The sequence below is a fragment of the Rhinichthys klamathensis genome, unplaced genomic scaffold, assembly GCF_029890125.1.
Source record: "Rhinichthys klamathensis goyatoka isolate OS25496 unplaced genomic scaffold, OSU_Roscu_1.1 h1tg000760l_1, whole genome shotgun sequence".
Classification (NCBI taxonomy): Eukaryota; Metazoa; Chordata; class Actinopteri; order Cypriniformes; family Leuciscidae; genus Rhinichthys; species Rhinichthys klamathensis.
The window spans coordinates 353,010-369,827 of record NW_026607164.1 but is presented as its reverse complement, the minus strand read 5'-3'; the positions used below and the strand labels follow the sequence as shown (position 1 = coordinate 369,827).

The following is a 16,818-nucleotide window of genomic DNA, read 5'->3' as shown; positions in this document are numbered from 1 at the left end:
AGTAGGTACATATCTGGCTGTAGCCTAAGTTTCACATAGGCCTACATCACATTTTAGAAGTAAAATGGTTTGCAAAAAGAAATGTACCAAATCGTTAAGAAAGCTTTAAATCCAAAATACAATGTGAGATTATTTAATGTATAATAATGTATAATAATTGAAGCCACCATTTTTATCACTCTACTGAATCATATTTATAGCCTATTCATTTATGTAATTAATTCTGCATCATATTTCTTATAGGAGTCTCGCAAGAAAAATGGACTGCCCCAGTGAGGATGAAGTAAGCACCACTTTTTCTTTCTTTCATAAGGCAGATTTCTTTGCAAATAACGTGATTTAGACAGAGTTGCAGACACTTATATAGCATTTAGTCAAATTTAGTCTTGACAGACATGAGTTTGCATCCCACTAATGCTTGAAAAACTTTCAAATCAAGGAATTTGAAGACGCCATTGAACACCTTGAAGACAAACAACAAACAGGAGCATGTGCTGTTGAGTCATATCACAAGGAGGATGTTTCTAAGTTACAACAAGGTAAATGTATCAGTTATACATATATGCATCTTTGTGCACAATAATGATTTTGGAATGTTGGCCACAATTTAAATGGACATGTTTACCTTATACAACAGTTAAACACATATAAACAGCCTTTATCATTACAATACACCTTATCCACAAGCGCCATCTTTGATTTTTAACGGGAATGAAAGTGAGGCTGAGGGATAGACATAAATCTCTTCAGTGGGTTGTACTTTACTGTACAAAAACAGTTGTTTTTGAATTTCTGCTGACGAAACACTGCAAAAATATCTTTCCAAGGAATTTCAGTAGACAAAAAAACTCCAGGAAATATAATATATATAATATTATTTTAAACAATATTATTCCACATCCTGCCCAATGCTGTCCTCCAAACAACGTATAATATAAAGCCTATGAAAACAAATTGTCACAGTGTCTGGTTTGTGTATCCCTGGGTAACCACTAGAGGTCCTCTTCCTCCACGGTGTCCTACACTTATTTACTACATTTCCCATCATCCTTGTCTGTCTCATCATTGATCATGGCAAGCAGCTGTTTCCCCTCACCTTGTTAGTATCTGTGTATTTATACCCTGTCTGTTCAGTCATTGTCACGGAGTCCTTGTTGAATGTCACACTGCTTCTGGAAGTCTGTTACTCTTGTTTCTGGATTGCCTTGTATGGACTTTTACCTTTTGCCTGCCTGGATTTATGATTAACCAATAAATGCACTTGGATATTACCTGTTTGCGTGTGCGTGCCGTGACAGAAACATAGTTAATATGTAGGGTAATTGAGCACTATTTTAAAGCAGAAATTAAAATGACTAAATTAAAAATTAAAAAAAAAAAAAAAAAAAAAAAGCACAAAATGTTAAATTGTATGAGGAACACACACATTCACTCTTCTGAACATAGTAATTATATTACATTAATGGGTTATACCAACAATAGTGCCTTTACTGTTCCTACTTTCATAAATATGATTACTTCTGTTACATTTTGGTAATTGTGTAATATGTCGATTATATTGATGATTAATTGAGTAATCAGATAATGTTTTTTTCTGGTAATAAAAATAGACCTAAGCAAAGACATAAGCCTTTAAAATGACTTAAAATACATATAAATGAAGCAAATTTTCTTCAAATAAAGTATCAAAAGAAAGTAATCATATGGTTTCATAGAACATCACTGTCAAAATACATATATATAATATAAACAATTCATTATGTATTATAACAAATGCCTGCAGAGGGCGCCAGCGGTCTGGTGTTATTACACTTTACAGCAGATCAAATCCTTGTTTAATTTTGGCCAAATGGCATGTAATTGAATATGTGGACATCAAAACATTAAAATTCAGACGGTTTAAACTTTTATTTTGAAATTGCGATGAACAGTTTGCATATTTAGAAACACATTGATATATTCTCCTGTATTGGCGTAGGTTTATAAATGATTCACCTTACAATTCTGATGCCTCTCTGGTGCATATTGCGTTCCCAGATGAACGTTATAAGCAACCCAAACTCAGAGATGGAGTTTGAAACGCGCTCAGCCTTTGAGCAGCATTTGAACGGAGCCGCTCTGAGACGCACGTGACGTATGTAAATAAAGCACATATATTAAACCTGTGGGGCATTTATGCCTTTGTGAATTCACAATAGCACTATGCTATGATTTTTAAAGCATTTTTAATATATCGTGCAGCCTTAGAAAATGGTCTAATAAAGCGATTCATGGATTCTCGTCCGTGGAATGCGCCACTTCCGATATTTTGCCGGTTACTCGACACAGGTAAATTGCAATTGATGATTAAAAAAAATAGAGTACTCAAATTTAATCGAGAAATCATCACAGCTATTCTTTCTAGCATTTGCAGATTAGGATATAACCATAAAATTTAAGTTGTGTGCTGAGGAAAGGCATTATTAAACAGCACGCGCATCTGTCAAAGCACGAGAGGGCAAAAGGCGTTAAACACTTATGCTTTTAATTGAAGCTCTTATAAATATAAAGCATTCTCATGTTTCAAACAACTTGGATCATGTACCTTTCTGGCAGCAGCTCTCTCTGTGTCCTCCGCTATTTTCCATATGCGTTTTGTCCACAGAAATGGGTTATTCACTACTCTAAAGCGATGTAACTGGCAGATGGTTTCCAAGCAGAGCACGCAGACAAGACTAATCGATAATCAAATTCGTTGTCGATTATTTTCACCCCTGCGGCTATCCTGTGAGCTATCTCACGTTTTAAGAGCAAATTTTAGCGACGTTTGTTTCAAAAGGTTCTGCCACCAGTGTGGCACTTGCAGTGGAATGCCTGCCCAGCCATGCCGAGGCCGCGCTCATTGAGATAGATTGCTCTCATTTTGAGAGCATGAGTCTCGCCTCGCTGCACTCGCGGATCGCCTTCAAGCTAAGTGACTCCACCCCTCACGCTCCCCTGTTCTCATCCCCCTCCTCTCACAAGCCTAAGAGGAAGAAGCAGCGAAGTTGCTGGGCTAAGGAAGCGGGCTCTTCCGGTGCAAGCAGCATGATCTTGTTCGGTGGTTCCGAGGAGGATGACAGCGATGATGCCTTGTCCCTGGCTGCTTCAGATACGGGGGAGTGGTCAATCCCTGTGGAGGATTTCGCCACCCTGCTGCAGAGCAGGCCAGATGATTCCCAGCCCGATCTCATCTGAGTCCTGTCCAAGACCCTTGAGGTGCTGGGTTTGGACTGATCAGCTCTGGCCAAGCCCTCATGCAGCTGTCTCAATTATTGATTCCTGCAGCCGGGTTGTTGCCAACGGGCCAGAGACCAGCTCAGTTCTCTTGGAAGTACACGACGAGCTGACTAAGTCATGGCGTGCCCCCTATTTGGCTCACGTCCACTCATCAGTTTTGTCCACCCTCACCTCTGTTGATGGCGTGGAGCAGAGGGGGTACGAGAACCCCGCCGGAAGAGGCTGTCACTACGCACCTCTGTCCACCTGCGGCCCTCGGCTGAAACGCCTGACCGAGCTGCCCATCTCTCTAACCCCTGCAGAGCCACATCAACCCTGGTGGCAAGGGCTTACACGGCAGCCCGCCACCTTGAGCGCCACCTTTGGCTTATCGGTTCGACAGTGGACGGCTTTCCAGAATACTTCACTGTGGTTTAGAAGGCGCTAAATTTTCAAATAGTCAGTTCAAAATGTTAACCTTGAAACAAATCCCCTCTCAGATTCGCTCAGTGGATTTATTTTTTATCAGTGGATCTGAAAAGTACATACTTTGATTTCCAGATAGCCTCTCATCACAGACTGTTTTTGAGGTTTGGGTTCATAGGATTGGCTTCCCAGTTTACCGTCCTACCATTCGGACTGTCACTTGCACCCTTCACCTTCACGAAATGGATGCGGCACTCTCCCCCCTGAGACAGAAGATGGTACGCATCCTTATCTCAACGACTGACTTATTATGGCCCAGTTGAGGAATGAGCTATGCCACTGAGAGTGTATGGGCTTCAGTATCAACCTGGTGAAAATCTTGCTTTCACCCAGCCAGTGAATATGTTTCCTTGTGCTTGCGGCATTCGACTCTGCCCAGATGTAGACCTGGCTGTTGCTGGAGTGCTCTCTGAAAATTCAGTGACTCAGGGAATCATTCAAATCTTTGTCTGCTCAAGATGTTGCAAATGATGCTGGTGCTGATGGCAGCAGCCTCCTCAGTCATTCCACTAGGCCTGACTCGAACACGACCGCTTTAGTCCTGGCTCCGCAATTGTACTGATTGGGAGTGAATTTAGGGCTGGTTTCCGGGAGGAAAATGGTCACTGTAGATGCCTCCAACACAGGTTGGAGCGTGCTGTGCAATGGCAGGTCAGCTTTCGGCACCTGGTCAGGTCCGAAGCTCCACTGGCACATCAGCTGTCTGGAGAGGATGGTGGTGCAGCTGGTGTAAGGCCTTTCTGCCAGACCTGAGAGACCACCGTGTCCTGGTCGGACAACATGACAGGGGTCGCATACATAAACCACCAAGGAGGCCTGAGATCGCACCCTCTGAACAGACTGGTGAGACTCCTCCTGTGGGCACAGCACAATCTTCGGTCAGGGCAGTACATGTGCCGGGCAGACTAAACCAGGGTGCGGACATGCTTTCCCGGAGTGGTGTGACTCTAGGGGAATGGAGACTTCACTCCCAGATGATTCAGATGATCTGGAGTGTCTGTGGGCAGGCGGAAGTGGAACCCTTCGCCTCGAAGGAGATCACTCACTGTCTAATATTTTTCCCGATGTAGCAATATTTTTCTTGCGCGCCTGTATGCTTTTCCACCAGTGGCTTTGCTCCACAGGTCATCAACCAGATCAGAGAGGACATACAGTCATTGACCCCGCTCTGCTGACGGCAGCACCCTGGCCTATTCTGCTGCGGAGGTACCTTCTCTCCCAAGCGGGCAGTTCCATCTGGCACCCTCAGCTGGAGCCTTCATATGTGGCCCCTCAAAGGGGCCCTTTGCACTTGTCTCAGAGTGTGCTGAACACCATTTGGGAGGAAAGAGCCCCATCTACAAGACGCCTCTGCAACCTTAAATGGTCTGTCTTTTCCATTTCCATTTCCATTTACATTTAGTCATTTAGCAGACGCTTTTATCCAAAGCGTCTTACATCAGAGGACTAAAGCAAGCGAGTCATCGTGAAGAGGAAAGAACGACGCAAGAAGTGCTCAAAATACAAAGTTCAGGCATTGCTCAGAGTAGCAAAAGCCAGACAAGGGAAGATTTAAAAGGGAAGGGAAGATTTAAAAGGGAAGGAAAGATTTAAAAGAGAAGAATTTTTATTTTATTTTTTATTTTTATGTTAAGTACTCACGGAAGAGATGAGTTTTCAGTTGTCTTTTGAATGCTGTCAGGGATTCTGCATTACGGACAAGGGTGGGGAGTTCATTCCACCAGAATGGAACCATGAATGAGAATATTCTGGAGAGTGATTTAGTGCCTCGCTGTGATGGCACCACGAGCCGTCGCTCCTTGGCCGATCGTAGGCTTCTGGTAGGGACGTAGACTTGTAGTAGGGAGTGAAAGTAGGACGGAGCTGATCCTGTGGTAGATCTGTAAGCAAGCGTCAAAGCTTTCAATTTGATGCGAGCAGCGAGTGGTAGCCAATGCAGGGAAATGAACAGCGGAGTGACGTTGGCCCTTTTGGGCTCGTTGAAGACAAGGCGGGCTGCAGCATTCTGGATCATTTGTAGAGGTTTAGTAACACATGATGGAAGTCCAGCCAGAAGAGCATTGCAGTAATCAAGCCTAGAAATAACCAGGGCCTGGACGAGAAGTTGTGTTGCATGCATAGTTAGGAAAGGCCTGATCTTCCTGATGTTATACATTGCAAACCTGCATGATCGAGCTGTCTTTGTAATGTGATCTGTGAAGGTCAGCTGGTCATCAAATATTACTCCAAGATTTCTGACTGACCTTGATGGGGTGATTGAGGATGACTCTAGCTGGATAGTGAAGTCGTGCTGTAGAGATGGATTGGCAGGGAGGACGAAAAGCTCAGTATTTGCCAGGTTGAGCTGCAGGTGATGTACATTCATCCATGCCGAGATGTCCGCCAGACAGCTTGAGATCCGTGCAGCTACTGTGGGATCATCTGGTTGAAATGAGAGGTGGAGCTGTGTGTCATCCGCATAGCAATGGTAAGAGAAACCATGTGTCTGTATGATGGATCCCAATGATGTGGTGTAGATGGAGAAGAGGAGTGGTCCAAGAACTGAACCCTGAGGAACCCCTGTGTTCAGTTGATGTGCTTTGGATACCTCGCCTCTCCATGTAACCCTGAATGACCTCCCTGTGAGATAGGACTCAAACCAGTGGAGGGAAGTTCCTTTGATGCCAAGTGATGAGAGGGTGGACAGAAGGATCTGATGATTCACAGTGTCGAAGGGAGCAGAAAGATCCAGCAGAATGAGAACTGAAGATTTGGAAGCAGCTTTTGCGATCCGCAGGGCTTCTGTGACCGACAGTAGTGCAGTCTCGGTTGAATGGCCTTTCTTGAAGCCAGATTGGTTGACATCCAGCTGGTTGGTCAGAGACAGGAAAGATGATACTTGGTTGAAAGCAACTTGTTCAAGTGTTTTCGCAATGAATGGTAGGAGAGAGACAGGTCTGTAATTCTCTAAAAGTGATGTGTCTAGTGTTGTTTTTTTAAGCAGTGGAGTTACCCGAGCCTGCTTGAATGCTGTAGGGAAAATGCCAGTGTGGAGAGATGAGTTGATGATGTGTGGGAGAGATGGCTTGTAGAAGGTGTGAGGGGATGGGCTCTAGAGGGCAGGTGGTAGGATGACGGGAGAGGAGAAGTTTAGATACTTCTTCCTCGGTTAGCGGAGAGAAGGTAAAGAGAAGGTTTCTGGTAGTGGGAGAGGATGGTTTGGGTTCCTGTGTGTGTGGAGTTGAGAACTGACTGCTGATAGAGGTTGTTTTGTTGGTGAAGAAGTTAGCAAAGTCATCAGCAGTTAAAGAGGAGGTGGGTGATGGTGGAGGTGGACAGAGGAGAGAATTGAATGTCTTGAAAAGTGTTCGTGTGTTAGAGGCGCTGTTAATCTTGCTGTGGAAATATGAAGATTTTGCAGCGTGAACATCAGCAGAAAAGGAAGAGAGCAGAGATTGATACATACATACTCAGGTCAGTCTTTTGATTTGCCCCATTTCCTCTCCATTGCCCTGAGTTTGGTCCGGTGTTCACGAAGAACCTCAGATAACCAGGGGTTAGAGGGAGTAGCGCGTGCTGGCCTGGAGGAGAGAGGGCAGATATTGTCTAAAGAAGAAGTTAAAGTGTAGCATAAAGTATCTGTTGCGGTATTCACATCTAGAGATGAGAATTGTGAGGGTGAGGGAAGTGAAGATGACACAGCAGAGGAAAGATGGGACGGAGAAAGTGAGCGCAGGTTACGTCTGAAAGTAACTGGTAGGGGGGTTGGTGGAACATGGGTAGTGAGCTGTAGATTGAATGTAATGAGGAAATGATCTGAAACATGGAGAGGTTTCACCAAAATGTTGTCTGGGATGCAGTTGCGTGTGTAAACCAGGTCCAGTTGGTTGCCTGATTTGTGAGTACCTGTGGTGATGAGCCGTTTGAGATCGAATGAGGCTAGAAGAGATATGAAGTCTGTTGCATACGCCTTTTCTAGATGAATGTTGAAATCACCAAAGACTACGAGTGGGGTGCCATCCTCAGGGAAAGAGGACATCAGCACATCCAGCTCCTCAACAAAGCTTCCCAGTTGACCTGGGGGGCGATAAATAACTACAATATGGATCCTAATGGGAGTTGTAAGTGTAATTGCATGATATTCAAACGAGTTGTTATTGCATAGAGAAGAGAGAGTTGAGTATATCCAGTTGTTAGAAATGAGAAGACCAGACTGGCGAGGGGTGTGGGAGAAAGAGAAGTTGTTAGAGAGAGCAGCAGGGGTTGCTGAGTCTTCTGGACGGATCCAGGTCTCAGTCAAGCCCAATTTATTAAGAGTAGAATGAGATGCAAAGGCTGGAATGAAGTCAGCTATATTGACTGCTGACTGACAATTCCATAGACCCATAGAAAGAGAGAGAGGTGTGTGTGTGGATGAGAGAATAGGACGCAGATTAGCAGTATTGCGCTGCCTTCTGTGCGTGATGAGTGCACGTTGTCGAGAGACAACAGGAATGTATTGAAAGCACATGTTGCGAAAGGGAAATACGATAGAAGTGGGAAAAGGAAAAGGAGAGAAGTCGATACCTAAGTGCCTTGCCGGAGGCCTTGCTCGGTGGAGTCGCACAGGTAGAGTCGATGGTCTTTACCCGAGTCGGTCTTCACACGAGGAGGCTGATACGCTTCCGCTGCCGCTTCCGCTTTTCCGACTAGTGTGCAGTCTGGAATCATAGCCTGTAAATTGTGACGTCAATTCTGTCCTTTCTCCAAGAGCAGCTGACAAGGGCCAGACCCCTTCCATGATCAAAGTTTATGTGCCAACTATTGCAGCGCACCACGCCCTCATTGCAGGCCAGTTGGTGAGTAGGAATTAGCTAGTTGTTAAGTTCCTTAGAGGAGTCTGAAGGCTGAACCCACCTCGCCCTTTAACTTGCAATTTCCACCAACTGCGTAACGGCTGCGGATCCGCTCCGGAACGGCGGCGGAGTAAATAGGTTTCCATTAAAGTCAATATGTGTATTTTCACTGACTGCGGAACGGCTGCGTTCCGACTCCGTCCCAGCTCCGGCGATCCGCAGTCCTCCAGAGCAGATACGCAGAGCTTCTATTTTTGCCGGTGCCAGAGAGCTCTGCAGCAATTCAGCACAGGGCAGATTGTTATATCGCGCGATCATATGCGAGTTTGCGAGATCTTGTGGGTCTTTGTGACTTCAGCTGTCAGTCATGGCCGCAGCTGTTCCGCAACAAATCCGGACCTGGTGGGTATTGAAGGACGGCAGAGCACGGAGCCGACACGTAGCGGAGCCGATCCGCAGCCGTCCCGCAGTTGGTGGAAATCCGGGGATATGCTTCTGACTTGGGACCTGTCCACCATTCTGAGGGCCCTTCAGGGCTGCAGTCAGCCGACTTGCTTAAAACCACTCTATTGCTGACTCTAGCCTTGGTTAATCAAGTTGGAGACCTGTAGGCGCTTTCTGTTAGTTCATCCTGCCTCAAATTTAGGCAAATTAGCCATCCCTGGGCCAGGCTCGCAGTGCCTCTTTTCTGCCTTATGGGCTGGGACATTCCTGCACTAATAATACAGTGTTGTTGGATTGCGTTCCCCATAGCATCAGCTACTGACGAAATGTCGAGTGAACCGTTATATAAACGTTTGGTTACTAACGTAACTGAGGTTGCAAATTATTACAAAAGAAAAAAATCCCTCGTCATCTGAGATGCAGAGATAACTGTTTGAGCATTAGTGAATGCATATTTATATTGATAAACAAATCACTACTGACAATTCTTTATTAATACTCTTTCCAGAAGTTGAAAATGTATGCTTCTTGTTTCCACAGATGTTCCTGCACCAAGGGAAATTTTAGTGCAGCTTATTGGGACCAGTTCTGTTACTCTTGCTTGGGATAGCCCAGACAATATATCTACATTTGAGTTGACCTACTATGATATCACCGCTACAAAGACCTCTACTATCACAAATGACACAGCCATAGAGGTGGAAGATCTATGTCCAGGAACTGAATACACTTTCACCCTTGTTTCAATATCAGACAATGAAAAACGAAGTGTGGGAGTTGAAGTGACTGCATGCACCAGTAATTCTCTTTCTGTTTATCCATGTAGTATGAATCTAGAATTGTATGACAATGTGCCTTTGAAATTGAAAAAGAACTAACAACATAAATGTTTTCATGATTGCAGGGCCAGTCCCACCTAAAAACTTCAAAGTTGAGAGTGTGGGCACAACATCAGTTACTCTTATTTGGGATGGATCTGGCTGTGAGGAGAACAAGTTTCATGTTGTTTGCAGCCACAATGGAAAAAACATTCAGGAAGAGATAAAAGAATCAAGAACTGTGGTTTTCCATGACCTAATTCCTGGAAAGAAGTACTCTTTTCACATTACAAAAATTCTTTCAAATGGCAACAGAAGCAAAGAAGCTGTCACATATGCTCAAACCAGTTAGTATAATATAGCAAACTTCCCTACAAACATGCCTCATTTTATTTGATACATTTTTTTAAATTGTGAAATGAGTTGAAACAATTGATGAAATGCTTGCTTTTTCAACAGAAACAAACATCCAGAGCCTTTTACATGATTTGGGGTTGGAGCAGTACTACCCGAACAAACTCGCACTCAGCGATGTGCTACAGATTGACAAAAGGTCAGTGACAGATGAGCCAGCCCAGTCTCTATCGTCTTTGCCATGGCTGTTCCTGAAGAAACTGATGATGGTGAATGTGACTACAAGAAGTGTCAAATATTCATCAGATGAGATTGAGGATTTGCAAAGCTTAGATTTGTACAATGACACATTTGATTTTCTGAATGATCAGAATAGCAGTGTAAACCCTTTAGATATAGTGACTGCCCTGTTGCTTTGTGCAGATGGTTTTCTACAACAGGAAATGGTCTCGAAAATGTCAATGTGTCAGTTCTCTGTTCCTTTACTTCTTCCAAAGTGTGACACACAACAGTGCATGTACATGCTTTGGGCCATGAGAGATATTGTGAAAAAATATAGACCTCATTCCTTGTCAGACTCAAAAGGTTTTGTGGAGGACAGAATTGTTCACTCTGAGTTCCCCCTAGTGTCCTTTGTTAGACTTGGTGACTGCAGCATTTCTAAATCTCAGATCCTAAATAAATTGCTCAGCAATCCCCAACAATATCATGACACTTTTGTACATCATGACATGGACTGCGGAGACATTCCAAGAAAGATATCAAATGGATTAGTTGAGATGGGTTGGTATTTACCTTGTGGAAACAAAAACATTGACGTTTTTCCTGAACCTGTGGCTGTTGCAAACTTGAGAGGTGACATCAGGACCTTTGAAACACAGTACTCTTTCTTATGCCAGACCTCCACTGCAGTTTTTGTGTTCTTTGACAATCTGGACACAAACTACAAGTTACTCACCAACCAACATGCTAAAGCACAGTTTTTTTTAGTGGGCAATGTGCAAAATAAAGCATTTGATTTGGAGCAGCTGAAAAGGACAGCCAATGAAATGAGTTTGAAGAAAAACAACATCATTCTGAAGACCAATCAAAATGATGCAAATTTTGTCAAAAATCTGCATTCTGTAGTAAATCTCATAATTAATAATCATGGCAAAAAAGCTTGTCTGGAGGTAATGGACACTGTAGCACATGAACTCGGAATTCAAGTTGATGAAGACATTCAAGATTGTCAGAAAGCAAAAAATAATGCACATGTCTTGACGACAAATATACAGGAAACACTGCAGTTCAAGAAAAATCAGCTTCCCCTTCAAGACCAAATCTGGAAAGATTTAGCAAAACTGGAAAAAGAGGAATGCAGACTCCGGAAAGCTGGTAATCAAAACATAGAGACATACAAGAGTGATCTCCAGATTAAAAAGACGGAACTCAGGAAACAACAAAGTAAATATGACATCTCAGAGGCAATGTCCTGCTTTGTTAGTGCACTAAGTTCGAGCCAGGAGAGGCCCTACTTCTTAAAGTGGATGCGGATGAACCTTGACAATCTCTCCCGAAAAAACCTCTCAAGCCTCCGAGAGCAGTACAAAGAAAAGTGTCAGAAATTTTCAGAAAACAAAGAGGAAATCGCACTGCTTGACCAACAGATCTCTAACAGTTCTTTAGGAATAGAGCACTTTCTGCGGGAAATGGGACAACTCTATGAAGCCGCAGTGTCGCTTCCAGAAAACGTAGAATCACGTCAACAAATGCTACACTTACCTCGGCTATGTGCTGAGCTGATGTTGGATGGCTTCCCTCTGGAACTGGTTGATGGAGATGCATCAAATATTCCTCTTAGATGGGTGAGTGATGTGCTTCTGTATCTGAACTCTTCGGTGCAGCCCAACAATAAAATCATGGTGGTCACAGTTTTAGGAGTCCAGAGCACAGGGAAGTCCACCTTGCTGAACACCATGTTTGGAGTTCAGTTTGCCGTCAGCAGTGGAAGATGCACCAGAGGAGCTTTTATGCAGCTGATCAAAGTCACAGAGGACATCAAGAAAGAACTTGGTTGTGATTATTTAGTGATAATTGACACTGAAGGTCTAAAATCACCTGAACTGGCAAAACTAGATGACAGTCATGAACATGACAATGAATTAGCCACACTTGTTGTTGGATTGAGTGATATCACAATTATCAACATCGCAATGGAGAATTCCACAGAGATGAAGGACATTTTGCAGATTGTAGTCCATGCTTTCATCCGAATGAAGGAAATAGGTAAAAAACCCAAGTGTCTGTTCGTCCACCAAAATGTTGCTGATGTATCAGCCCACGATAAGAACATGAGAGATCGAAAGCTTCTGCTGGAGCAGCTGAATGAGATGACAGAAGCGGCAGCTAAAATGGAGAACAAGGAGGAGTATAAAAAGTTCAGTGATGTGATTGATTATGATCCAGAGACTTGCAACTGGTATATCCCTGGGCTCTGGCATGGAAATCCTCCAATGGCACCAGTGAACGCTGGCTACTCCGAGGCTGTCTATGACCTTAAAAAGAACATGATGGAAGTAATTGGAAAATGCAAAAACAAGACATCTGGAAACAACATAACAGACTTTTTGGAGTGGACTAAAAGCTTATGGAATGCAGTCAAGTACGAAAACTTCATATTTAGCTTTAGGAACAGCTTGGTGGCTGATGCATACATGAGACTGTGCACAGAATTCCACAAATGGGAATGGTCTTTCAAAAAGCATATGCACTCTTGGTCAACTCAAGCTGAAACCAGAGTGTCAAATTTTGAGACATTCAAACTGAAATCAGACAAATCAGATCTGAAAGATCTTTTATGCAAACTGAAACAAGAAGCTGTCACAAAGCTTGACACCTTGGAAAAGACCACAATGGAAAATCTGTCCAAATACTTTGAACAAACAGAAGGTCATGTCTATCTTGTGGAAAAGTACAAAGAAGAATTTGCGAGCAGCGTAAAATGTCTCAGGAGGGAAACTGAGAGCTCTTTGCTGACACACCTTGTGGCTACAGTGGATATGAGGAGAGGAATGAATAATCTGGACAAGATCAAGAAAACATTCACTGATACAATGGAGAAAAAAGTGCTGGGTCTACTAGAGGAGTTACGCAAATATAACAGCTCAAAGAGTGATGCACATACGACTGACAAAGAGCTTGATGGATATTTTGAACAAATATGGCAAGAAACCATAAACGAGCTGTCATTTACTGGAATGAAGAAAAAATATATATTCGATTTTGTTTTCAGGCAACTTCGCGAAAACATGAAAATGAAAAGCAGTTCTGTTGCAGAGAAATTAACGAGAGTAAAACTGGTGAATTTTGGAACAGGGTTGTTCAAAATCAATAAAGAAATCTTTTACAAAAGGTGGTATAAACATTTAATCAATGACAACTCTGCAATGGACCTACAAAATCTAGCAGATAATATCATTCAGACATGCTCTCAGTTTGTCCTGGACACAACTTCACAGCATTTAGATTATCATGACAACTACATTCAGGAGATCCTACACAGAATTGATGACAGATTTATGTCCAACAAGAATATAGGGTTTTCAGAGGAATTTGAGCTGTCCCTGAAACTGCACATTTGTGGGTCTTCTGCAAGAATATTTCAAGAAATGCATGAGTGTTTCATCAAGGAGAATGACCCACGTAGATGCCTTGATCAGTATAAAGACAAATATCGCAATGATTTCAAGGACCTGTTCCATGACCGTGACCAGTGTCAGAGAAAGGCAGAAGAATTCACTAAACTGTGCTTGATGCCTGCAGTTGAGGCATTCATCTACAGCTCCTTGGGTCCAGACATCGTTGACAAAATGCTTCAGGGTAAAAATGCATTTCAGTTCAGCACTCGAGGATTTTTTCAGTACACGCTCTTAAAGGAACTTGTGAATGAAGATAAGTTTGAACAGTATGTAAAATACATCAGCAAATATGAGTGTTTTGTTAAGGGCTGGATATTAGATCAAATCACCAAACAGTTTTCAAATGAACATCAAGTGTTTGAGTTGGAGGAACATCACCTTAGAGGAATCACTAAGGAGATATTAGAAGCTGTCAAAATGGCACAGAATGAGACATATGAAGATGGTATCAAAGGATTCATACATTGCGTATGCAAGAAGCTTGAACAAAAGCTAATAATTCCCAAAGATGCTCTAGAAACAGTGATGGTCCTAAACAATGCATCTCAAGAGCCATTTGCTGACTGGCTAACCAAATCTGTAGAGGAGATGGAACAGACACTGAAGGAACAACTGAAGAAAGTCGACATACAGGGTAAACTCCACAAACTCAAGATGAAACCCCAGGATGAGCTCTTCAAGAGAGTGTTTGGATGTGGGAAACAGTGTCCATTCTGCAGTGCTCCATGTGAGGCTGGTGGAGAAGCTCACACTGATCACTGTGCTTCAGTTCACAGACCAAAGGGACTCGGTGGATACAGATATGTAAAGAATGAAAAATTAGTGGCTAACATCTGCTCAACAGATGTCCACAGTGAAGCAGCGTTTAGGTGTTTCCAGACTAATTATAACTATCATCCTTACAAAAGATACAGAGAAATCTTTCCTGACTGGCACATCCCAGCAGATGCTAGCATACAGGCCTCAGATTACTGGAAATATGTGATGGCCCGGTTTAACGATAAGTTTGGTGAAGAGTACAATGCTCTCCCTGCTGATGTACCCTTGATGTGGAAATCTATCACAAAGCAACAAGCAGAGGAGAGTTTAAAAGAATCTTTTAGCATCAAATAAACAATTGTTCTAGCCTGGCATGCCAGACCTACATCAGGATGTTAGGTCTGGGAACTCACCATTGACAGGGCTCAATACGAGGGGCGGGATAAACGGTTGTCTTTCAAATTCCCTCTGCACGCAATAGGATAGCGCTACAACCAACCAGAGCAACGAAGAAGGTGATGTAGTCAGAGCGATCTCACACATCTTCACACAGAACACATCTTCCTTTTTTAAAAACGACTCAAGTGCCGTTCATGTTTCAAAGAAAAGCTTAACTTTAAATCATCCAGAGTCGCGGCCAAAGCCGAATCGAAAGACAGCTGTTCGCCAGCAGCAGCCATTCTTTGTTTTCAAGTAGTAGTGAACCTGTCTCTGTCGTCATTATGTTAAGCCCGCCCGCTGACTCTATACACGATGTGATTGGCCTGACCAGAGTTTGGTTTTTCCAGCTCGAAAGTCAACGGAGAGTTGCTAGACTACACTGGCTGAAAAATAATTTTCGCAGCCGCTAGGGGGAGTCTAGATTTCTAGGCTACAATTGTTCCATTTCACAACCATAAATTCAGCATTTTGGAAACGCTCTCACACTCAGCCTACAAAATAAACACAAAATATACATTGGTAACATATGACCATCACCAAAACACATGACTGCTTAGTGATCGAATAACACTTGATTACTTGCAAAAGGTTTCAGACTTCCAGTAACCATCAATACTGCTTGCACTTGGGGAATGGGAATATGGGTTAATCATTTAAAAGGTGAAATATATATGAAGAGTTCAGATGCAAAAGCCTCTAAGTGCCATCTGAAATTTTCTTCTAGAATGATCATTTTTATCAAGCTCGTATATTTAAGTTCAGTAATTTCACTTAAATGCCTTTGAAAATTACCTATTAATTGTCATTTAAGTGAAATTATTGAACTTAAATAAACAAGCTTGATAAAAATTATCATTCTATAAGAAAATTTCAGATGGCACTTAGAGGCTTTTGCATCTGAACTCTTCATATGCAATGTGGAACAACATGGTGAAATGTTTTTTTGTTCTTTTTGTGTGTAAATTTACTGTTTATTTGATAAAACATTTTCTTCATTGTTGCCAAAATAATCAAATTTGAATAGTTTATATCTTTATGATGATATACTACTATATACTGATGATATTAAACTATATACTGCATGAATACTTTTATGTGAAGAATTCTAAAACAATTATTGTTTTAAATATGTAGGTATTGATATTGATGTATTGTGTTTTAATGTACTACCTAATGTAACCAATTAAACAAACCTCTGTTTTGGAATAAAGTGCTTGCTAAATAAATAAATGTGAATGCAAATGCAAAATGTTACTTATTGTTAACTGAAAGTTTTGCTTATTCAACTTATTGGTACATTTTTTTCTGAGGTGAAAAAACCTGAATTGAAATGACAAACGTCTATTTACCCTTTGGCCCCGTTTACACCTGCTATTAAGATGCGTTGTGGTCGATCGGATCACAAGTGGATGACACTAAATACAGGTGTAAAGGGGTCTAAAACATTTTGAGCTTCACTACGACCACTTCCAGAGGTAGATGAAAATGCATTCAAACCGGATTGCTTTCGTAGTGTAAACGCTCATGTGATCAAATGTGTTTGAACAGCCTCAAAAGACCGATTTTAACTAATTTTAATTAGTTTTGTGTGGCTATGAATTTCTTTAATGATTATCCAACACTAATGATAACGCTCTCTTCTCCAGTCAGCCTTGCTTTAAATTTAAATTTATAAATGTATACATTTATAGGCAAGACAAGTAGTTAGTTTAGGCATGGTTTGTAGGGAATTACAAACCTGCGCACATATATTCAAACGCACATAACTATAGAATAAATTCTTAA

General features: G+C 42.2%; 1 protein-coding gene across 1 annotated transcript; it reads left to right on the top strand.

The window, feature by feature from the left end:
• Positions 1-253: 253 nt before the first annotated feature.
• Positions 254-14,951, top strand: si:dkey-85k7.12 (interferon-induced very large GTPase 1). The gene is made up of 5 exons (XM_056242850.1): positions 254-283; positions 440-539; positions 9,522-9,779; positions 9,886-10,146; positions 10,259-14,951. Exons 1-5 carry the CDS (start codon positions 260-262, stop codon positions 14,944-14,946), a joined length of 5,331 nt encoding a protein of 1,776 aa, XP_056098825.1. The 5' UTR covers positions 254-259; the 3' UTR covers positions 14,947-14,951.
• The last annotated feature ends 1,867 nt before the right edge of the window (positions 14,952-16,818 follow it).

Excerpts from the sequence above, each read along its gene's own strand:
- si:dkey-85k7.12 (XM_056242850.1), top strand. The coding sequence starts at position 260 with ATGGACTGCCCCAGTGAGGATGAA. Across the intron at positions 284-439 it reads ACTGCCCCAGTGAGGATGAA|GAATTTGAAGACGCCATTGA; the intron begins GTAAGCACCACT and ends TTTCAAATCAAG. Across the intron at positions 540-9,521 it reads TGTTTCTAAGTTACAACAAG|ATGTTCCTGCACCAAGGGAA; the intron begins GTAAATGTATCA and ends TTGTTTCCACAG.